This window comes from Hemiscyllium ocellatum, chromosome 25 (genome assembly GCF_020745735.1).
Source record: "Hemiscyllium ocellatum isolate sHemOce1 chromosome 25, sHemOce1.pat.X.cur, whole genome shotgun sequence".
Taxonomy (NCBI): Eukaryota; Metazoa; Chordata; class Chondrichthyes; order Orectolobiformes; family Hemiscylliidae; genus Hemiscyllium; species Hemiscyllium ocellatum.
The window spans coordinates 43744039-43768165 of NC_083425.1; the positions used below are offsets into that span (position 1 = coordinate 43744039).

The 24127-nt window shown below is 41.9% G+C and overlaps 1 protein-coding gene across 3 annotated transcripts in view; it reads right to left on the reverse strand.

The window, feature by feature from the left end:
• LOC132827851 (dynein axonemal heavy chain 9-like) overlaps window positions 1-24127 on the reverse strand; it is a 504454-nt gene that overhangs the window by 295385 nt on the left and 184942 nt on the right. For all 3 annotated transcript variants that reach the window (XM_060844602.1, XM_060844601.1, XM_060844600.1), the window contains 3 exons: window positions 17597-17770; window positions 16421-16628; window positions 3822-3987 (listed from right to left, as the gene is read on the reverse strand). In XM_060844602.1, the coding sequence (XP_060700585.1) occupies window positions 3822-3987; window positions 16421-16628; window positions 17597-17770 (548 nt within the window). The remainder of the gene's footprint in view (window positions 1-3821; window positions 3988-16420; window positions 16629-17596; window positions 17771-24127) is intronic.

Here is a 24127-nt window from a genome sequence, read left to right on the forward strand (position 1 = left end):
CTTTGGACTGTGGGAGGAAACTGGAGCACCCGGAGGAAACCCACGCAGACACGGGGAGAAAGTGCAAACTCCACACAGTCAGTTGCTTGAGGCGGGAAATGAACCCGGGTCTCTGGCGCTGTGAGGCAGCAATGCTAACCACTATGCCACCGTGCCGCCCATAAATCTGTTTATGATCTGTTTTTTACATCTTTGAGACATCTTCCCCTTACAGTGATTAACTAGGCAACATTCAGGGTCAATAGTGGTGTCCATAGGCTCTTTCATGGGTTTGTGCAACACACAGGGAATGATCAAGGGCATTATATTATCATAAAAAATAGTCTGGAAGCATCCTATCTGAACCCCGAGTTACTAGGTGAACAGATGGCTGGGGCACTATCCCTGACGCTAGCAATAAGATTATTCTTGTAGTATATGCAACTCTCGGAATCTCAATGTGTATACTGACCAGTGAACACAGGCTTTTAGTACATAGCAGTAAAGAATCCATTGGCAGATTATCGACCAGTACATTAGAAAAGGGAGCTAATTTGATTACTCAATTCTAATGGTAAATTTGGGGGCAAGATGGAGTTTATTAAGCTGTGTGAAGACATTATTTGATGTAGCTACAGATTAAAATATCGACAACTTGTCATTTAGGCATTGGACCGACACAAACAGGAGAAAGTTCATTGTTATTCTGTCATTGACACACTTTCCGCAGTAACTGTAAGAACCACTTTTTTTCTTGGACTGTGAACTAAAAATGGGAAAATATATTAAACTAAGGAATTGGTATAAAAGGTTTGCAGTTTTTAAAAGCAAGTTACTGGAACATTGTTAAAAATCACACAACATCAGGTTAAAGTCCAACAGGTTTATTTGGAAGCACTAGTTTTTGGAGCGCCGCTCCACCACTTGATAAAGGAATGGCGCTCTGAAAGCTAGTACTTCCAAATAAACCTGTTGGACTATTATCTGGTGTTATGTGATTTTTAACTTTGTCCACAGCAGTCCAACACCGGCACCTCCAAGTACTGGATCATTGAGAGTTATGCATTAATGTTGCCTTATTCAAATAGTATTTCACCACCTGGGGGAGTTCAAGGCAATTTTTGCCTTGAAATGTCATTTTGATTGGCTTTTCAGTTGGGGCAAGTAGCAACCATTTGATTGGTTCCTAAGCAGGTGCCTACAGCCTTGAGCATGGAATTTACAGCAGAAACATTCAACCGGAGAAACAGAAAGCACTAATCTCTCTCCCTTCCATTGCTAGCAGGAGATCAAGGAATGCAAGTGTAAGCAGATCACTGACAAGTGTAAAAACAACGGGGTTGTTGTGGATGATTATAACTTTCCAGTATCAACTGGTACTCTGTCAGTCCTGGGGCTTGAATGGGGCAGAATTTGATAGATGCATCCAGGAAGGTTTCTTGAAACAATATATATAGATTGTCCACTTGGGGATGGGGCAGTACTGGACCTTTTACTGGGGAATGAGTCTGGCCAAGTGATCAAAGCATTTTGGAAACAGTGCTCATAGTTCCCTAAGTATTAAGATAGTTATAGATAAGGATAAGACTGGTCCTCGGCTAAAAGAGGTAACTGGGGAAAGACCATTTCCAATATTATTAAGCAGGAACTGGAGAAATTATATTAGGGACAACTGTTTGAGGGTAAATTCATGTCTGACATGCAACAGCCTTTTGAAGGCTAGTTGATCAGACTTCAGGATCAGCATGTCCTTGTGAGGATGAAAGACATGGGATGGCTGGATTCCAGAACCCAAGATGATAAAGATATTGAAGGCTTAATCCAAAAGAAAAAGCAAGATTATGTGAGATTTAGGAAACTGAAATCAGTCGAGGCTCTTGAGGAAAATAAAGGGAGCAGAAAAGACCTTAAACAAGGAATAAGGAGGGCAAAAAGGGCTATGAAAAGTTCTTAGCAAGTATGATTAAGGAGAATCCCCAAGGCATTTTATAGTTATATTAGCAGCAAGATGGTAGCTAGGGAAAGGGTAGGTTCACTAAAGGACAAAAGAGGGAAATTATGTATGGAGGAAGAGGAAATGGGTGAGGTTCTTAAAGAGTACTTCGCATTGGTACTGTTTTCGCTAAAGAGAAGGATGTAGATGATAGTGAGATCAGGGAGGATATGTTGATATTCCACGGCACATTGGAAAACAATGGACTTATTAGGTATAGCCAGTAAGGTCTTGCCTCGCAAATTTGACTGAGGTTTTTGAGGAAGTGACGAAGGTGATTGACGAGGGCAGGGTAGGGCAGTGGACTTTTCGAAAGCATTTGACAAGGTACTTATGGTGGACTAGTCCAGGAGATTAAGTCACATGGGATTTGTGGTGAGTTAGTAAGTTGGATACAAAATTGGCTTGGTCACAAACTACAAAGGGTAGTTATGGAGGGGTGTTTTTCTGACTGGACATCTGTGAGCAGTGGTGTTCCGCAACGATCAGTGCTGGGACCTCAGTTGATGTGTGCATATGATTTTGATGAAAACACAGGTGGTCTGATTAGAAAATTTGCAGATGACATGAAAAGTGATCAAACTGTGGATATTGAGGAAGGACACAGCAGGATATAGATCAGTTGGAAAGTTGGGTGGAGAAATGGCAGATGGAATTTAATCCAACAAGAGTGAGGTGATGCATTTGGGAGGTCAAATGGAAGAGTAAAGTATACATGCAATGGCAGGACTCTTAGGAGCATTAAGATACAGAAGATCTTGGGGCATAAGTCCAACGCGCACTAAACACAGCAACACAAGCAGATAAGGTGGTAAAGAAGACAAACGGGCTTGCTTGCCTTCATTGGTCAGAGAGTTAAATATTAAAGTTGACAAGTCATGTTATAGTTGTATAAGACTTTAGTTAGGATACATTCAGAGTATTACATACAATTCTGATAGCCAAGACCTTGAATAGGGTGCAAAAGCAATTTACCAGGATGTTGCCTGAATTGAAGTGTATGAGCTATAAGGAGAGGTTGAATAAATCTGTTTTCACTAGAGCATTGGAGGCTGAGGGACGACCTGTTGGATGGATAAAACTTATGACAGACAGAGATAGAATGGATAGTCAGAGTCTTTTTCCAGGGTGAGTGTGTCAAATGCTCCAGGGCATAGAGTTAAAGTCTAAATTGTTTGGTAAACAATGAATGAAGCTTTTTGTACAATGTTTTGTGGTTGTTAGGTAAGTAAACAACCTTCTCTTCTTCAGATGAGACCATGGGTATTTTTATGATCTTCTGAACAGACAAAACAGGCTTCAGAGTAACATCTTTCTGCAGAGACTGCTTCCTCAACAATACAGCAGTTTATCAATATTGCATCTAAATAGCAATGTGTGCGAGTCATGAAGTACGGCCTGAATGCAAATTTGATTTGTGCCAAGAATGTTGTCAGATAATCCAAGCTGGCACTCAGAATGAGCAACTCCATTATAACCAACAAGTTCACAAAGGGTGGACACACACTGCCCACAGAGAGCACCATGTATACAGACATATCTCACCAGTTACTGTCGAACTGAATGTACTAAAAAAGGAAACTTTAACTTAATGAACACCTGATATCCTCACATTGAACAATATAAATGATATTAAACTATTTATTTTGGTTGGGCAGAAATGGTCAGTTTGCATTTCAACTGAAGATCCGGCAGAGGATAAAACAGGCCAATAATTCACCATAGCTGAATTTGCATCACCACCTTAAGTCAAATATATGTCACATACACTCAGTACAAATGTTTGTTGCTTTCCAGAGTTATTTTGCATTAAGAAGTACATCTTCCTTAGTGTCTAAGGTGCACCTACCAGTGATTATAGTCCAAATGTTGCCTGATAAGTGTATGCGGCTGAACAGTGCCATAAGTGTCGACTTCAGGCATGTTCATGTCATCAATAAAGTATATCAATCTTTTCGTGCCTGGTGGCCCGTAATTTCTGCCAGCTTTCTTCTCAAGGGGCTTTTCCAGTATGGCTGCAAAAGATAAACAGCAAATGTAACCATAAAAATCCATGTGCTTTGAAATCCATAGGTCACCGGGAAAACTCTTCAGCAGAGCTATCAATGATAAATAGTTAGCACTGCACTTGAGGAGAAGCAACATGCCCACACCTATAAATAAATTGTGAGTACCATTCCCTACTCACTTTGGTTCAATCTTCACCTCACTAATTTCTTAAAATAATATGTAATTTTAAAAAGTACTGTCACAATAGCCTTTGAGAGCGATACCGGATTACAGAAAAGATCTTGCATATTTTGCACTTTTAAGAAAGCACCCAACAAGAAAAGGTACAACTAACAACACTATATTTCCTCAGCATAGTTAGCTCAGTTGCAATGCAGTGTGATGCTCACAGCGTGGGTTCAAATTCTCACACTGGCTGAGGTTCCCATGAAGAACACTTCTTCTCAACCACTCCCCTCGCCTGAGGTGCGGTGACCCTCAGGTTAAATCACCACCAGTTGTCTCTCTCTCTCATGACAGAGAAGCCCTATGATCTGGTAAGACTATGGCGACTATACCTTTAACTTTTAAACCACTAAAATTCTTAATGGAACTTGCCCCATTCTATACATTTTTAATTGCAATGCAGAACTTCTTTCCACACTCTAGCTTCAAGAGTGGTCATGCGACAGCCCTCAAACTAAATCAATGTGTGTCATAGCTCCCAGGAATTAATACTCTTTTCTTTTAGGCTTCTTGATCTGGCACTGGCTTTCAGACCTCTCACTCTCTGCAAGTATGCTACTGCTGATATCTCCCATTAATTAGTATTAGTAAAAAAAAAGTGTTGACCAAATTAACAGGACAGAAAGCTGATAAATCCCCAGTGCCTGATGACCTACAGACCAGGATATTGAATGAGGGCGATCAAGGAGATGGTGATGCATTGGTTCCCATCTTCAAAAGCTTTCTGGAATTGTCCCGGCAGAATGGGGGATAGAAAATGTAACTCCGCTCCTGAAAAAGGAAGGAGTGAGAAAACCTAAGAAGTATAGGCCACTTAGTCTAACTGGTGGGTAAAATGCTAGCATCTACTATAAAGCATGTGATAACAGGACACTTCAAAATATATCGATAAGATGAGATCAAGTCAACATTCATTTATAAATGGGAACTGGTTTGTGAATGAGGGTGAAGGATTTCTATTTTATACTAAACTTCAGTTTAACTAATGTCACAAGAGTAAGGTTAAAGTAAGCCAGTAACTTCAAAATATAAGCTAAGTTATGGCAGGGCAACTCAGCCAAGTGTAATTCCTCTCCTGTGCTCCTGGATACTTCTTGTAACCAAGATAAGCCCAACTGCAGCAGGCATCACCAGTTGCACATGCTCATGATCTGGGATTACAGACATGTCCATGAGACAGAACTCTGTTTGTAACACATTCAGAGAGGCTAAGGGCAAGCAGACAGACAGGGAAAGTGACTGATAGATTGTCCAAGCCAAACAATCAGGGAGTGCAAGAATTCCCAGAGGTCAGACCTAATATTGATGAGGGCAATGAACCCTTGAATGAGTGAGTGCGCTGTCTCCCTGGTATAAATTGAAGAATGTCACAGAATGGTGGCACTCCCTCCATTATCAAGACTCAGCAGCAGTGTATGCCATGTACAAGATGCTCTGCAGAAGTTCATCAAGACACATTTAAAAAGTACCTCCCAAAACCATGCCCACCTCCGTGTAAAAGGTCAAGGGCAGTATATACATGTGAATACCACTTCAAGATCTCCTCCAAGCCATTCCCTATCCTTACTTGGAAATATATTGGCACTTGTTCTGTGTCACTGGGTAAAACTCCCTTCTTTAACAATACTGTGGACTTATACATGAATTGCAGCGATTTGTGAAGGCAGTTCATCACCATCTTCTCAAGGGCAACTCGGGACAAACAATGAACATGGACCAACCAGAAACGTCCACATCCCTTGAACGAGTTTTTAAAAATCTAGAGCTCCCTGGATTACACAGGAGATAGAGATTAAGTTAAAGAAAGACGGACTTTCTTATGACAGGTACCATAATTGGGAAGCAAGCTAAACACAAACGGCTTCGAAGGGAGGTGAAAAAAATTAATACGAAAAGCAAAGAGGGATTTTGGTTAAAAAAAAAGGTCTTGTAGCCAACAGGAAAAGAAGTCCCAAAGTTCTTCTGTAAGCACATCATTAATAAAATGGCGGGTAAAGGAGAAGTGGAGCCAACTTGGAACTAAAAAGGGAATTTACACATTTTTATTCACTCAAGGTTAGTACAATTGCAACATTTAAAAGGCATCTGGATGGGTATATGAATAGGAAGGGTTTGGAGGGAAATGGGTCGGTTGCTGGCAGGTGGGACGAGATTGGGTTGGGATATCTGATCAGTATGGGAAGGTTGGACTGAATATTGTGCTGTATATCTCTATGATTCTACGGCACCAAGCGCTCATCCACATGCTTTTAGAGGTAATGAGGTTTCCCATCTCTACAGTGTATTTCAGTTTCCCTCCTCCTTCTAGGTGAAAATCTTTTCATCCAAATATACACCTCAATCTGGTCATCCCTCAGCCTTCTCTGCTCAGAAGAAAACAACCTGAGCCTATGCAGCCTCCCTCTGTAGATAAAATGTTCCAACTCAAATTCTTTCAAGAGATAAGAAGTGAGATAAATAAAGGGGAAACAGTGGATATAATATACAGAGGAACCACGATTATTTGAACGAGATGGGCTGGCATTATTTCGTTCGGATAATTGATTATTCGGTTAATCGATTCAATGCCTCTCTGGGGCTCGGAGGTTTCTGAAGTCTCCTTTTTCCTCGCTCTGCCTGCCTTGCTCCCTCTCTCTGTCTCAGGGTTTGTTTCTGAGTAGACACACACTTGTGTGTAAGGGTGCTGCAGCATAGCTGAAGTCTCCCCTCCACCTTTCCACCCCCACCCCACCCCCCCACCCCCCAACAATAAGTGCAATGGATTGACACAGCAAGCACTTGATAAGTCTGCTCCCCGTTCAGGAGATTACGCGGCAGCACACTGTGCGCAAGTTCCCATACACCCCCCCAACCCCTGTACACCCCCAAACCCATCCAACACCACCACCCATTTTTCCCCACCCACTTTATGCCCCCCCCCCCCAATGTCTGCCCTGCACCCCTGTCCACCCCCACTCTGGTGCAGCTGGACTGGACACCAACAGTAAGACTGCTGCTGCCATGGAGGGGGAGGGTTAGTCAGTCTCAAAATAGCATACACATACACACACACACACACACACACACACACACACAAACACACACAAACACCCATTTACTGCAATATTTTATCAAGTTCCACAATGTTGGAGAGATTATGTGGGGAAGGGGCTTTAGGGTGTAGAACTCCAGGGAAACTGCAGGGAGAGAGAGAGAGGGCGGGAGGTCAGTCATTTGAAGATGGTGCCTGTGCTCCCATCGAAGTTCAGGATTGTTCTCAGCAGTAAGCTGAGTTCATTTTTATTCACTGTGAACAAAAGTCGCGACCAGTGCTGGAAACACCCCTTTGATGTAACATTTCTATCGGGACCAGATCTCCTTTGGATAATCCGAAAATCGGATAATTAATGTTTGGATAATCAAGGTTCCTCAGAATTTGGAATTTGCAAAGGTGTTTAACTACATAGCCCATGGTGTTAGAGGTAGTATATTAACATGGGGACAGGACTGATTAAATAATAGAAGAGATAGAGTTGGGTTAAGGGGGCAATATTGGGATAGCAATGTCGAACCAGTCCCATGTCATAGGGATCAGGGCTAGGCCACAACTGAAGTAATGACTTGGATAAGGAATGTGAAAATGCTGTAGCCAAACTTGCAAATAACACAAAAACAGGTGGGAAAGCAAATGGTGAGGAAGAGTCTACAGAGGGATGCAGGCAGGTTAAGTGAATGGGCTAAAACATGGCAGATGGAATATAATGGGAGAATGCATGAGATTTTGCAGAAAGATTTGGTAAAATTATTTAAACTTTGAAAGACCATAAAAAGTTCTAGTGCAGAGGGATTTGAGTGTCCTTAGACACAAATCACAAAAAGATAACTGACAAGTTCAACGGATAGTAGGGATGACAAGAGGAATATTAGCCTTTATTTCAAAAGAAATGGAGTATAAAAATAGGCAAGTATTGCTAAAACTATAAAAGAAACTAGTCACACCAGCACTAGAATACTGTGAACAGTTTTCAGCCGACTACATAAGGAAAGATATATTGATATCGGAGGTTGTCCAGAGAAGGTTTACAAAATTGGTCCCAGGTATAGAGGTACTGTCTTATAAGGAGATGTTGAGCAGGTTGGGCATGTACTCACTGGAGGTTAGAAGAATGAGAGGCGACCTTATTGAAATATCGAGATTGTGATAACTGCAGATGCTGAAAAGTCAGTGTAGAGTGGAGTTGGAGAAAGCACAGCAAGTCAAGCAGGAGAAGGGAAACTAACGTTTCAGGTCAGAACCTCTCATCAGGACTGGGCGAGGAGAAAGGGGCTGAGACATAAATAAAGGGAAGGGCCGGTGCTGGGGAAAGGTGATGGGATGGCGAGAGTTGGTTGCAGGTAGGACATGGTTGTGATTGGTCAGTGGGAAGGATGGAGCAGATACATGGGAAGGAAGATGGACAGGTAGAGTCAAGTTAGGTGGGGTAGAGTGGAGAGGGAGGGCTGGGCCTGGGATGAGGTGGGGGGTAGGCAGATTTAGAAGCTGATGAATTCTATGTTAAGGCCGTACGGTTGTAAGCTCCCGAGGCAGAAGATAAGGTGTTCTTCCCGTTTGCATGTAGCCTTGTATTGATAGCGGAGAAGGCCCAGGATGACATGTCATTGGGAGAGTGGAACGGGAAGTCGAAATAGATGGCAACCAGAAAGGTGGGACATTTTGGAGCGTATGGACCATAAATGATCCCTGAACCGGCTCCTGAGTTTGCACCACTTCTGCCACCTGCAGTCTGACCCAACCACCGAAATGATATTTCCCACCCCACGCCATCCACTTTTCGTAGAGACCATTCCTCCATCACTCCCTCTTTAGGTTCACATTCCTCACCTACCCCTCCACCACACCTGGAACCTTCCCCTGTGGCTGCAGGAGACACAAAACCTGCTGTCACAACTCCCCCTTCACCCTTTGTCCAAGACCCCAAAGAATCATTTTAAGCCCAGCAGAGATTCATATGCACTTCCTATAACCTGATTTATTGCATCCATTGCTCCTGATGTGGTCTCTTCTACGTCAGAGAAACCAAGCACAAACTTGGGAATCAGTTCAGGGAACACACATGGTTTATACACTCTAATCAACCCCACCTTCCTGCTGCCAGCCATTTTAACTCCCTGTCCGAGATCCCTGACAACATGCCCATCCCGTGCCTCCTCCACCTTCAACATAATGCCACAAGCAAACTGGAGGACAAACATCTCACCTACTGCCTCAGCAGCTTACAACCATACAGCCTTAACATAGAATTCACCAGCTTTCAAATCACCCCAGCCCATCCCAGGCTCAGGCCTCCCTCTCCACCTCACCCCTTTAACCTGAACCGACCTGTCCATCTTCCTTCTCACCTATCAACTCCACCCTTTCCACTGACAAATCAAAGCCACCTCCTACCTGCTTCCACCAATCGCCATCCCACTCACCTTTTCCCCAGCCCCACCCTCCTCCCTCTATTTTTCTTCCAGCCCCTTTCCCTTCCCCTGCCCTGATGAAAGGTTCCAACCTGAAACACCGAATCCCCTTCTCTGAATCTGTTTGACCTGCTGTGCTTTTTTCAGCTCTGACCTCATTGAGCCACATAAGATACCTCAGGAACCTGAGAGGGCAGATGCATAAAAAATTGCGCCATCTTCTGGGAGAGTCTAGGACCAGAAGGCATAATTTTAGAATGAGAGGTAGCCTACAAAACAACTTTAAGGTTGACTCATGGTCATGTTCTCATATTATCTTAAAATGAACTGCCGTTTTTGTGTGGCCTGTTTGTTGACTACTCAACACACTCTCAGTTGCTATGCTTCCATTTATGCACATAGACTACAGGAAACATTGCCCTTTGTCATTACAACAGTGGCCAATGATTCACCAACAAGTGTACACAATTGTCAGCAAGCTATTGAATGGCATGGTGGCTCAGTGGTTAGCACTGCTGCTTCACAGTGCCAGGGACCTACGTTCGATCCCAGCCTTGGGTGACTGTCTGTGTGGAGTTCTCCCCGTGTCATGCTAATTGCCAATTGGCCATGCTCAATTGCCCATAGGGATATGTAAGTTAGGGGCAAATAGGGGAATGGGTCTAGGTGGGTTATCCTTCAGAGGGTCAGTGTGGACTTGTTGGGCCGAAGGGCCTGTTTCCACACTAAGGATTTTTTTAAAAAATTCTAATTCTATTCCGACACAAGAGGCATCACAGCCTCCTCATCCACAATCTCAGCAAACGTCACTACATTTGGGTGCGTGTACCCTTCCTGAGTTTCTCTCCATTGTCTGAGGGAATGGGAGTGGGAGCAAGGATAATTCTAGCAACTAAGCAATAGCCTGGCTGACAAATTGTTTAAAAGTAGCTTTTGTGAATATACTGTACAGATGCCCACATTTAGTACAGGCTTAAAAGGTCCTGACTTTTCTATCAATGTGTCTCATGGGCAAACAATACACAATAATGTTACATTAAACAAACTGCATAAGTTTGGAATTCCAGAAACCTTGAAAATGATATTGTCAAGACTACTTGGAAAAGTAAAGAGGCCCTAATTAGTTGGTGTTAGATTATTTCTTTCTCTGACAGGTTTCCCAAGAAATAGCTTCAGATTTTGGGGGCTTGGACTCATGCAGCTGTTTGTGGAGAATGAAAAATAATTCTGTTCCCATCAACAAAAACTCAAGCTCAGTCCTTCTCAAAAATCGCACACATGGTTTAACATTTCCATCTTATGCTCCCCTTTGGCTCATTCTACATTTATGTGTCTATACTTCCTCCACTGCAAACTTTATAAAACCTCTGTCCTTTCTTTAAAACCTCTTTCTTTATTTCAATCTTATCAACAGCTATCTATTTGGCATTTTGCACACCATTTCATTGTACTTTATCTGTACATTTGGTCATTGTTAGACAGAAGTGAGAGACAAGAAAAAGTTCACAACTCAGGAGGGCTGTGTGATAAAGATACTGCAGGGAGAATGTGCTATGCTCTGAAACAAAGAAGCATCACAGATGGAAGGAAAGCTGAAGCTATGTTCAGGAGCTGGATCATTGACTGAGACAGCTCTGCAATCTGCTGTCTCTGTACTCTCTTCTATTATTACTGGCACCAAAATCAATATTGAATTCTTGCTGGAACTGACATGCCTAAGTATATAAACAAATACAAGAGCAGCCAGTTGGACTCTCCTGCTCCATTCAGCTATCTCTATCCGAAATTTCCCTCTCTTTTTCAGGGAAACATGACTTCCATGGCCATTCTACTGCACACACTGAGTAAACTGGTACTGAGAACGAGTGGGAAGGCAGATACCCCTGCAGAGGGTGCAGACAGGATAACAGAGAGGAGTGATAGACACTAACAGTGTATCTGACATGTCTTTCAAACAGAGTTAGCTTGAATATACTTCATGGTCTATGGTGTTTTGTTCCTGCCCAAATCAAAATCGATTGCATAAATGTAACCACTCTAACAAGGACCTAAATATTCAGAGATCCCTATTAACAGTTGAGAGTGTAGTGCTGTAAAAGCACAGCAAGTCAGGCAGCAGCCGAGGAGCGGGAGAATCAACATTTCAGCCATAAACCCTTCATCCTGAAATGTCGATTCTCCTACTCTTTGGATGCTGCCTGACCTGCTGTACTTTTCCAGCACCACACTCTCGACTCCGACCTCCAGCATCTGTAGTATTCACTTTCTCCAGCCCCTATTAACAACTTGGCAATGCAGAAAAATGACAACTTCCTGTCCAGTGATGGCAGTCCGAGACAACCACAATTTGGTTTTTGCCTTGCCCTCCATTACAACATCTAGGGTACATTCCTTCCATTTTGTATAACCAGACGTGTTTGTCAGTGATGTCGCAGTTAAACTTTAAAAATACAGATATTCAAACTACGCTTCAGCTTGTCTAAAATTAAAAGAACATTTATAGATATACCAACAGTATGAGTCACTGCTTAATGAGATTCAGTGACAAGATAGGAACTGTAAAGAGAATTTTTGAACCACTGAATATTGAATAAATTATGTCCCAACAGTACAAATGAATTGCATTAATAAATAACAGTGCATTTCAGATGCACTTAGGGAATGGAAATGAAAAGATCCAGCTCAGAGTGAAGCTGAACAAATTCACTTGACAGGAGTTTATCTTTACATATAAAAGATTTAGCCTGAGATAGCAACTGATGATCTGTTTTCTTACATATGTCGCCTTTTAGCTACACAACTTGTTTAATCCTAAATGAAAAAGAAAACTCTGGTGCACAAGGATATGAACAAGGGTGAAACAGTTTATATTGCCTGCAATAACAGTCCAGATTTTCTGTATGGTTTACCTCAGTAATGCCACATGTACATTAGTGATTTGTACATAAAGTCCAGGAAATGACAACGAGCGACTGGTGCCACTACTGAAGTGACTTCACCTGACAAAGGGGCAGCGCTTTGAAAGCTTGTGATTTCAGATAAACCTGTTGGACTACAACCTGGTGAATTGAGACTTCTGACATTGCCCACCCCAGTCCAACACTGGCACCTTCACGTCATAAATCATTGACACATGCAAATTTGCCGAATTAGTGCTGTTGTTATTGCTGTTAATAATAAGACCATTACCGAATGGGGCTTCTGTACTCAGAATCATGGCTATCAATTGGCAGGTTGCTTAAATTGAGGAATAAAGTTGAAAATTTAACATTGTCACAACCTTGAAGGAAATGGAGGGCGACACATTTACTGTGTGGCCCAAGAAATTTACTGAAGACTGCTAGTAAAATAAGGAATCTTCTGACAGCTAGACATCTATGAGATGGTGTACAAGTATAGTGCTAATACTGACACAGGAGTCTATTGCAATACTCAAATCACCCTCCCTCCAAAACTTGAGACAGAGTCAAATGATGGAAATCTGGTTGGGGAAGGGCTGTCTTGACTTTCAGTCTTCAAATTTCTGGATTGTTTTGATCCCACATTTGAATGATTTATCATTTTCAATTCTTAGAATCAGATATTCAATCTTTACACCAGATGATCAAAATCTAACAGTGACCCAATCAAATATCACCAAGATGGAAATCCATCTGATGTACACGAAAGTTAGTCCTGCTCACCACAAGGAGTTAGGAGACAAAGCTGTTCACATCTTTCACTTCAGCTTTTCCTCCTCTTCTGTTGGGGAGGGGGGGGGGGGGGGGGGGGGGGGAGAGGGGGAAGGGGGGAATCTGGGATCTAGCCAATATTCTTTGTTAGAGGCAGGAATCAAGGATGGGGACCAGGGGGAAGATGGGTGAGGAGGATCCACTATTATATTTTTGTCTCATCGTATATTAAAGTTCCAGGTTGTAATTTCTGTTCAGGCAATGGGTTATGACAGTGCTTTGACTGGAAGGTAGAACTACCTATTAAACAATCTATTTGCAAGATTGTTATTCATACCAACTTACAAACTGCCAATAAAAGATCAACTTTGTAAGGTGGAGAGCCAAACTTGTTTTCAAAAGTTTTAAAAGGTTGACAGAAGGTAGAATATATTTCACACCATTGAATGGGTATCTACTTATGATAACCAGATGTATAAGTTTCATCTTTTCCGATTCTTTTATTTACTCAGTCTAGACATTTGTTGAGATAACGTTTTGGAAGTCTGTTTGTTTATTTAGGAAATTTCATGGGTTCTTAACTGCAAACTTAATCATTTCACAAGAGCTTAAAATTTTTTGATATAGTTGATTTGAATTTACTATGTTTACTCAGGAAATATCGTTGGCTACAAATCCTTATTTGCCACAGGGAATGGGGCAAAGACTTCTCATGAATAACAGAAAACATGGATACCGCTCATTTGTAAACTCTCCTACTTGCTGCAAAGGGCCAGGTGATCAGGTGAGATGAGTCAATGGGGAAAGAAAGTGTAAAGATATGCATGCCTGCGTGGGTTTCCTCCCGGTGCTCCGGTTTCCTCCCACAGTCCAAAAATGTGCAGTTTCAGTGGATTGGCCATTCTAAATTGCCTCTAGTGTCCAAGGATATGAAGGTTAGGTGAATTGGCTATGGTGGATGCAGGGTTACGGAGATAGGGGAGTGGGTCTGGGTAGGATACTCTTCAGAACTTTGGTGCAGACATGTTAGGCTGAATGCAGGGATTCTATGATGATAATATGCATTTGATGGTAAAGGGAATAAGGTGTTTGGTGGTCAATTACTGTTATTTTTGAAGATGTACTCTCACAACTGATTTTCGTTATTCCTTGCAAATCTCTGCAACAGCGAGAGATGAGGGCTGATCAAACATAATTGCTGCTCAAACCACTGTCTTTTCTGCAATTTGAAAATTGCCCTCAGTACATGTTTCTTGTGACATCAGAAAAAGAACAATCTATGCTCAGCATCCAGTGAGAATTTCCATGAATATTTTCAATCAGGAACTTGGAGGCCAGTGTCTGTTATAGATGGATAAACAGAGCTGGTGTCAATAGCTGCGATCTATTAAAGGGGCCATAATCAAGTCATTATCTTGCACAGTCACCTCATCGTCCCAATGATAATCGTGAAGATTTGACTGCATTAGATTTAGTGCAATAGAGTATTTATTACCAACAATCTTGTTACCCTTTGTTTGGACTTCTGGTTATACACGTGCATCAATCTTTCACACTGTAAAGTACTCTGAACATTATTTTATGCGGACAGTCACATGGTTGTTCCCATAGCGTTTTACAAAGCATTTTTTTATAACATGGCATCACAACCTGTGGGTTGGGGTCACGAGCTCTGAAGAAATAAGGCTGCAGAGTGTTAGCCATGTCAACAGCTGCGTGGCTCCTTTAAATCCTCTACTTTTAAAAAGGTGGGCCTGGTCTAACTGGCTGATCTTTACAGCCCAGTTCCTGCTCCACAGAAGCCAGTATAAAAGGTAGGTTCTAGAAAGCCCTGAAGATTACATACTTTGTCCCTCCCACAGTCTCAGAGTCAAAACCACCCTCCCTCCATGTCCCACAGTTCTCACTGTGATGGTCATTGATTTAATTTTCAAGTCTTGAAATGAGGTCACAGTGGGAAAAAACATAGACATGCAAACTAGGAGCAGGAAGCCATCATTTGGCCCTTTGAGCCTGTTCCACCATTCAGTAGGATCATGGCTGTTGCTCCTCTCATTATCATATTCCTACATTTTCTCCATGTTGCCTTTAATCTCTAAAAATGTATCAACCTTTTTCTTGAGTATACTCAGTGACTCGGACTTTCCACATGTTGGGTACCCTCTGAGCGAAGAAAGATTTTCTCATCTCAGCCGTCCATGACACACCTCAGATCCTGAATCTGTGACTCCTGGTTCGAGGCTCTTCATTCAGGAGAAACACTCTCCCTGCAACCAATCTGTTCAGGCCTGTTAGAATTTTATATGGTGCAATCAGATTCCCCCCTACTTTGCTTAATTTGAGGCCCAGTTAGACAGTGTCGCTGTCCTGGTGTACCTTTGCTACATTCCCTCTCTGGCAAGAAAATCTTCTCTTAGGTGACAAGACCAAAACTGTACAATGAACTCCAGGTGTGATCTCATCAAGACTCTGTACAATTGCCGTAGAGCATCCTGAGTTCTGGACTCAAATTCTCTTGCGATAGAGGTCAACATATGATTTGCTTTCCCAATTGCTTTCTGCAGTGCCTGTCTATTTTCATTGACTAGTGTACAATGACCCCTCGACCCCCCTATTCACCTGTATATTTCCACTTAAGTAATACCCTGCCTTTCTGTTTTTCACACTTGCTCTGTAATGTATAATTTAACATTAGTCCATGTAACACTGCATATGGCATGTGGGGAAAGTGAGGACTGCAGATGATGGACATCAGTCCATCCAGTGTGGCACTGGAAGAGCACAGCGGTACAGGCAGCATCCGAGGAGCAGGAAAATCAATGTTTCAGGCATAAGCCCTTCATCATGAATGTCATCTGGCATTTCTTTGTCCACACACTCATCCTGTCTAGATCAACTTTCATAACTTTCAATCCTCTCACACAAAAAGTTTGAGGAACACTGTTCCTAAATGCCTCCTCAATACCTTCATGTGCTATGAGTCAAACAATATATTCAACAAATGACCACCAGGAAATGTCATGCCTTCAAAAAAAGCCTTTGATATTAATTTCTGAGAATTAATACATTTCCACATCCTGATTAGCTGAGATTCTCTTACCTTGTAGCATGGCAGAGGTAGTGTAGTAATTAAATGGTACATTCTTCACCATGTGCTCATCAGGATCCAGCGATCCAAGTTTCTCACCCACCAGCACGGATTTCCCTGTACCAGCATTCCCCACAAGCATGACAGGTCGGCGTCTATCCAACAGCTTCTCCATGAAGTAACGGATACGAATCGTCTCTATGGTGTGCACCAAACACGCCTGAAAACAATAAACATTGTGCCAGCATCAACCAGCAGCAAGCCGCAATGTTTCCACACTTTAGATTAGATTAGATTACATTACAGTGTGGAAACAGGCCCTTCGGCCCAACAAGTCCACACCGACCCGCCGAAGCGCAACCCACCCATACCCCTACATTTACCCCTTACCTAACACTACGAGCAATTTAGCATGGCCAGTTCACCTGAACTGCACATCTTTGGACTGTGGGAGGAAACCGGAGCACCTGGAGGAAACCCACGCAGACACGGGGAGAACGTGCAAACTCCACACAGTCAGTTGCCTGAGGCGGGAATTGAACCCGGGTCTCGGGCGCTGTGAGGCAGCAGTGCTAACCACTGTGCCACCGTGCCGCCCACTTCTCTGAAGTGTATGGTACAAAAGTGAAGTTTATCATTTACAAATTCATCATTGGGGCATATCCATCTCTCACGTAAGCACAAAGCAGGGACTGAGCTGCTGTTGCTTGTTGCCAAATTACATCAAGACCCCATCAGACCTCATTCTCATTCAGGCAGATGAGAAGTATGAAATAGCTTTAACAAGGGAGGTGTTAGTTAAGATGCCATAACTTTTAAATACGCTAAACAATTTGAATGTGCAGCTCCTTTAAATATTTTGGCCATTTACATGTATTAAACTAAAGAGGTCAACTTATGCTTGGCTTGTGCCAGAACTTCTTAGCTGTTGTGAAACTGCCCAGATTCAGGGAAATGTTGGACACAACCCATATCAAAACACGGCATGTTAGAATTCCAATGCAATGTGCCATCCTGGCACCAATCATCTGGCTCTAATTCGTAAAGATTCACATTAACAAACGTGTCACAACAGAAGGCAAAATAGACTTCCAATTACAAATTAACATGGAAGTGAGAAGTCTCTGCAAATAGCACATCATGTACTTTTAAAATTCAGAAGTATTATGCCTAAAGCTAATTGCGTACCTGCAAAGGAATGTCAGGATCAAGATTGAATTTTGGAATCAGCTTGGACCAGGGCTCGAATTTCTTTGTCTCTGAGTCAATGTAATAATCAAAAACAGTGCCATGCGATGGGAATTTGACGGTCTTGAACTCTGATGTCCACCACTTACTGAACTCCACTCTGTAATCAATAAGCTGGGAGGAAACAGAAAGTGAAATTCGTGTGTTTTCTCTCTTCGTGTTCAAACGTAGGTTCCATAAGCTCCAAATTCAGGAAATGAGGAACAGAAATAGGCTATTCAACTCCTCAAGACTATTCAACTAATATATCATGTTATGGCAGTTTTGTGCTTCAACTTTGTATTCCTCATACTTCTCTCTTACAAAAATCGACCAATCTAAGCTGAGTACAACACATGTTAACCTGAGCCCACAGACTTCTAGTGGAATGAATTTGAATTTCCCTCTCCATGAGGATGTGCTTCCAGGCTGCACACTCGAATGGCCTTGCTCCAAGATGGTGCCCTCTTGTTCAGGATTATCTCACCAAAGGGAACAATCATTTCTGCACAAACTGTTGTATGTAGATGATTCATATAAATCATGATGGTATAACTGATCACAGGACTCTGGCATCAGCAACAGAGACACCAGTATAAAAAGAATGGGTGAAGTGAGATATTTTAGACCCTGTAACTAGGCAGCGGCATTTGAGGACTTATTGTAAAGATATAAATAAAAGAGCATTGCATTTTATATGGAGCAGAAGAACAGCAGAACATAAAGGATTGAAGACGTGCAAACAGTCTCATCATTTAATTAGCTTTTCTAACTTGTCTTCCTTTGATTCAAAGTGATTGACTTTTCATTTTGACAAGAGCTATCAAGCATCACATCATGGGAAGGAGGGGAAATGCATAGTTTTCACCCAATCCATCCCCATTCAATAATGTTGTTTTTTTTTAAAAAAGCCTTCTCACTCCCACCCTTCTATCCATGCCAACAATATTATTGGCAGCATCATGTTTGGGTCAATCAGCAAGTTCAATTCTCTCATAAATATTTGGTTTCAAGTTGTTAGTGGGCAGTCCATTTGACCACACATACACCCCTCCCAACCATTTTATGGAGAGTGGATCAGAGGTGAGTGCAAAAGCAATGGGCTATTTTACACATCATACCCTGTTCAAAAAGAAGCCCAAAAGGTGGTATAAAATCCAGCCCAATTGTGTCTGCTCCCTTTCACCTTTGGCTCATGTCTCAGTGCATTCACTAATTTAGACTGATCTGCAAATTGAATCTACATTCCTTTGTCTAAGTCAACATCTATAGTAATTTCTTCCTAATTTTTAACAGCGAGATGCCTTGGCCCCTGGTAGTCTGTGGCTAATCATGTATCCGTCTACCTATCATAACATGGTCCTCCTTCGACTCTTTCTTCTTTAGTTACATCTAGTTTCACAACTGTACAGGACTGAGGTGAGCACAACTCACATTCAAAAGCTCAATAAAACAATATGAGATTACCAGGAGGCAAATATGTAAATAGCCGAGGTTCGCATAAAGTAGTTTTTAGTTTAATCCACACTCCAGTCCAGTCTACCTTATGAATGGTCTGTTACGGTCAATAAATGTTTTGAATTTTCTGCACGTTTGTTAGCTTTTCTTTTGCTATCCTTCTCAAGTTGCTCTCATATAGCCCTAGAGATAGAAAACGACATGCAACTGGACGTGGATCAATTTTACAATTAGGAATCAAAAGATGATTGTATTTCTCGAGCTGTACCTGAAGTCAAAGCGATTGGAGCTAAATTAGCTAGCCCCTGAAAACACATGCAGGGTTTGTGTTGGATCATTAACCTGCACTCACTGATAGAAATTCAAACAACATGCCATCTTTGTGTTGCCTTCTCATCAGCAAAATCCCTGTCTGCAGTCAGAGTTAGCCACATTGTTCATTGGCTGAATGCATCAGCAGGAGGCCTAGAGTCATACATAACTTCCTGAAACATCTTAAAGCCAGCCTCCATCTCATAGAGGAAAGATGCTTAATGGCTGAAAACAGTTGCTGGCAGTTGTGTATAGAGTGAGTCTATTTTGGAAAATAGAGAAGAATGGCCCAACATGAGAGAACTTGGGATCAAAGGCTTCCAATGTTGTACTGAACAGCACTGTGTAAGGATATAAGGACAGCCATCTTCAGACACATTGCCAGGGGAGCAGACAGCTGTGGAAGCCAATGCTTCCAGGTTTTGGGCGCAGTAAATTCCATGGACTCAATCACAAGTAATCAAGGAATGGATCTTCAAATGCCATATCCTACCAACTCACTAGACTCAGCCACCATTCGAATCATCTCACCGACATGACTCATCTGTCAAGAACTAATAATTAACATGCATGTGCTTAACTACACCCTCCACACTTACCGTTATTGCAAGCCTCATACAAATGCTTTTGCACCCTTCTGGTTATTTAGTCCTGGAAGTCACATCATGCAAGCAGATTGATGCTCATCACTTTTATTCTTGCAGGAGAAGTTAGCACACACTGGAGGCAACAGTGTCTCACCAGAGGGAAGCAGGTTATATTGTATCCATGCACAGATATGCAGTAATAGTGAAAGTACTCCATGTGTTTTTTTTTAATTTATTCATTTTGTGGAATGTGAGCATCATTGGCTGGGCCAGCCTTTATTGCCTAGATGCCCTTGAGAAGTGGTAATGAGCTGCCTTCTTCAACTTCTGCAGTCCACATGCTGTGGATTGACCCAGAATGTCATTAGAGAGGGAATTCCAGGATTTTGACACAGTGACAGAGAAGGAACAGCAATATATTTCCGTGTGTGAGGTGAGAGTTCATGGGATTCGGACAATGCTAGCTGGATCAGCTTAATTATCATCTTTAATTGCCCCTTGATCTGACTGGCTTGCTAGGAACATTTCAGAGGTTGGTTAAGAGTCAGTCTTTGCAGCTCTGCAGTCACAAGTAGACTAGGTCAGACAAGGACTGCAGATTTTCTTCCCTAAAGGATGTCAGGCAACCAAATGGGCAATTGGTTATACAGTATTTTTTAAATTTCAGATTTTTATTGAGCACACACTTCATCATCTTCCTCAGGAGGATTTGAAACCATATCATCAAAGCATTAGGCCTGGACTTTGGGATTGCTAATTCAATGGTGTTACCACAATGCCACTTCCTGAGACGTCAAAGAGCCCTAGAAAAACTGGAGTCAGTGGCAATTGTGGGAAAATATTCCTTGATTGGGATCATCCCTGGCACATAGGAAGATGGTTGTGGTTGTGGGGGGTCAGTCATTTCAGCTCCAGAATTTCCTCAGGTAGTGTTCTCGGCTCAACCATCTCAATTTCTCATGAGTGACCTTCCTTTCACAAGGTCAGACATGGGCATATTTACTAATGATTGCATAGTGTTCTGCACCATTCCTGAACATTCAAGATACTGAAGCATCTACATCTAAATGCAACAAGATCTGGACAATACCAGGTTTGAGCTGGCAGTGGCAAGTGGAGTTCATGCCACACAAGTACCAGACAATAACTATCTTCATCAAGAGAGAATCTAACCGTTCCAATTGACATTTAACAGTATTTCCATTGCTGAAGCCAATGGAATCAACATTCTGAGGTTACCATTGGCCAAATACTGGACTACCTACAACAGCAGATCAGAGACTTGCAGTACTAACTCACATCCTGACTCTTCAAAGTCTGTCCATTATCTACATGACAAAAGTCAGGAGTGAGATGGAATGCTCTCTTCCCTGTAGACTTCTGCAACTTGAACAAATATGTCAAATCCCAAACATTTGTACAATCATAATAAGAGGACTGCCTTGAAACAATAACTATGTGGAGGTTCTGGTGTTGGACTGGGATGGACAACATCAGAAGTCACCAAGTTATAGTCCAACAGGTTTATTTGAAATCATAAGTCCACTTCACCTGATGAAGGAACAGCACTCCGAAAGCTTATGACTCAAATCAATCTGTTGGACTATAACCTGGTGTCATGTGACTTCTGACTTTAAACAGCAATGGTAGAGCGAGGAGGGTGGTTTTGTGAAATGCTCCTTTAGTAAATCAAGGAACGAGTGTGTGCTAGATGTGCAGCTCCAGTATGGCAACACTGTTCCGCCTGTCTACATTAAGTCCAACAAACATTAATTGTCCGCACTAATGCTTTCACTCATGATACCCATTGCAATTCATGGCAGAATCACTAAGGATATTATATTGTCAACTCAGAGGTATTACTGAATCTAATCACACAGACACTACATATAATACACAGTATCAACAAGCTGATATTCTCGGTTTTATAGGGGAAACGATTGTTGATCTCATCATTTACATCTTCATTGTTGCTATTTATTCAGCAGCAACCAAACTGAATACTGCCACTGCAAGATTTACTGAAGCCGGTGTTTTGTCTTCACAGAACAAGGGTATGATATTGTGATGGGAGCAAGTCTAATATTAAAACACATATGTTCAAAGGAACTCCAACTGATTCAGATATGAGTCAAGTGGCAATGGAATAATTTGAACTAATTGAAGAAAAATAATTTCAATTAATTTCAATGTTATGTATTGCCTATACCATTAATCAAACTTCAAATTGCCCATTCATTATACAAGGTGGCGCTCATCTCTGAGTAATGCTGGGACAGTCCATTCTGAAGCAAACTCTGATTACAGAGTTTAAATCTGCATCATGTGTCTACTAGCAGGTATGTTCCTCTCGAGTATCAGAGCACATTGGAGGAACAACATCCAACCAGCGGTCACCTTATGACAACAGCGTCGGTAGCAATTCTATGTTCTATAACAAAACAAGTGGCAGCAAAAGGCTTGGGATTGAAGACAGATATGGAATGGCGCGGTAAGATGCACATATGCGTGGGTGTAAAGTTCATGCTGGATACAAGTTAAACAAGCAATGAGTTCCAGTTCTTCACCCCATCTCTCTCGGCAATTTTTGCCTAAATCCTCACATGACGGGTTTGAAAATATGTACGACCCAAACATTATGAAACAGTCATGATTTGGACGTGATGTTGGACTGGGGTGTACAAAGTTAAAAATCACACAACACCAGGTTATAGTCCAACAGGTTTAATTGGATGCACACTAGCTTTCGGAGCATCGCTCCTTCATTAGGTGGTGGTGGACTCCACTATCACCTGATGAAGAAGCGTCGCTCCGAAAGCTAATGTGCTTCCAATTAAACCGGTTGGACTATAACCCGGTGATGTGTGATTTTTAATTATGAAACAGTGTTTTTTTTTCCTTCCACTGGCATCAAATCAATAAAACAGGAAGGGAAATCAAAGATAAGAAAGAATTATATATGCTCTGTACATGGAAGAACCATGTGGGTTACAGTGGGCAGAGGGATTCTTTTGTCTACCTCCCTTCTTTCCAATCAGACCTCTCTTCACCAAAGACATTTCCTTTTTTCCAGTGAGTCTATTCAACTTCTCCAGCTGCCTGCCTCACCACTGCCACCTGCTGGTGGAGGTCCCAAAGAGCTGATCAGGTCCTTTGCTCAGAGTCCTCCCTCACCATTACCACTTGCTGCTAGAGGTTCCATTTCTCAAACATCAGTTGCCCACCCCCCCAACTAGTGATTACACAATTAAAGAAAATGATTTTGCTATGTCCACCTTAAAGAAACTTTATATTCTTACATAGTCCATTAAATTTCCATGCAACATCCTTTGCTCCAAGGAGAACATACCCAACCTCTCCATTCTAACACTGTAGTTAAAATTCCCCATTCTTGGGAGAATTCTGGTAAAAGAAAGCTTCTGCATACTTGGAAAAACTGTGGCTTTCTTCTTAAAATGCAGTGACCAAAAATAAATGCAGTAATCTAAAAATGGCATAATTTGAGTCTTACAAAGGTTTATAGTTGCTTGCTTTCAAACTTGACACCTCAATTTGTAAAGCACAAAATCTCTTGCTAATTATTCTTTCAATATAATCCTGCCACCTTCTGGAATTGAAACCCATGTATTTCAAGGTCTTCTGTCCCTGCACTCTTTCCAACTGTGGCATTCAATCTGCATTGCCTTTCCCTATCCCTTCTGCCAAACTACACCACCTGTTCACACTTCCCTCCATGAGATTCCATCCACCACTTGTGAAATAAAGTGTTCAGTCATAAACTGTACTAGAAAATGGATGGGGGATGACAAATTTTATTTTGTAAAAAATTGTTTTCTCCTCAACAAACCAGCTGCAGGCAAACAAATCCACCCACAGAGGGCCATGGAGGGATAAGAAGCCAATTCTGTGCCACTGATTAGTGAGTTATCAATTTCTGCAGTGATATCAGTGAGAAACATTTCAATCACAAGGAGCAAGAAAAATGATCAATTGGAGAAACTACTTTGAGCTGTTCAACACTTGGCTACAATGAAGGGTTTGACTATGTTTTTGCATTCTGCAGGCTTCAAGATCGAAGGATAATTAGCATGAAGAGGTGTAATTGACATTGTCAAGGTTGAGAGGTCATTTAAAA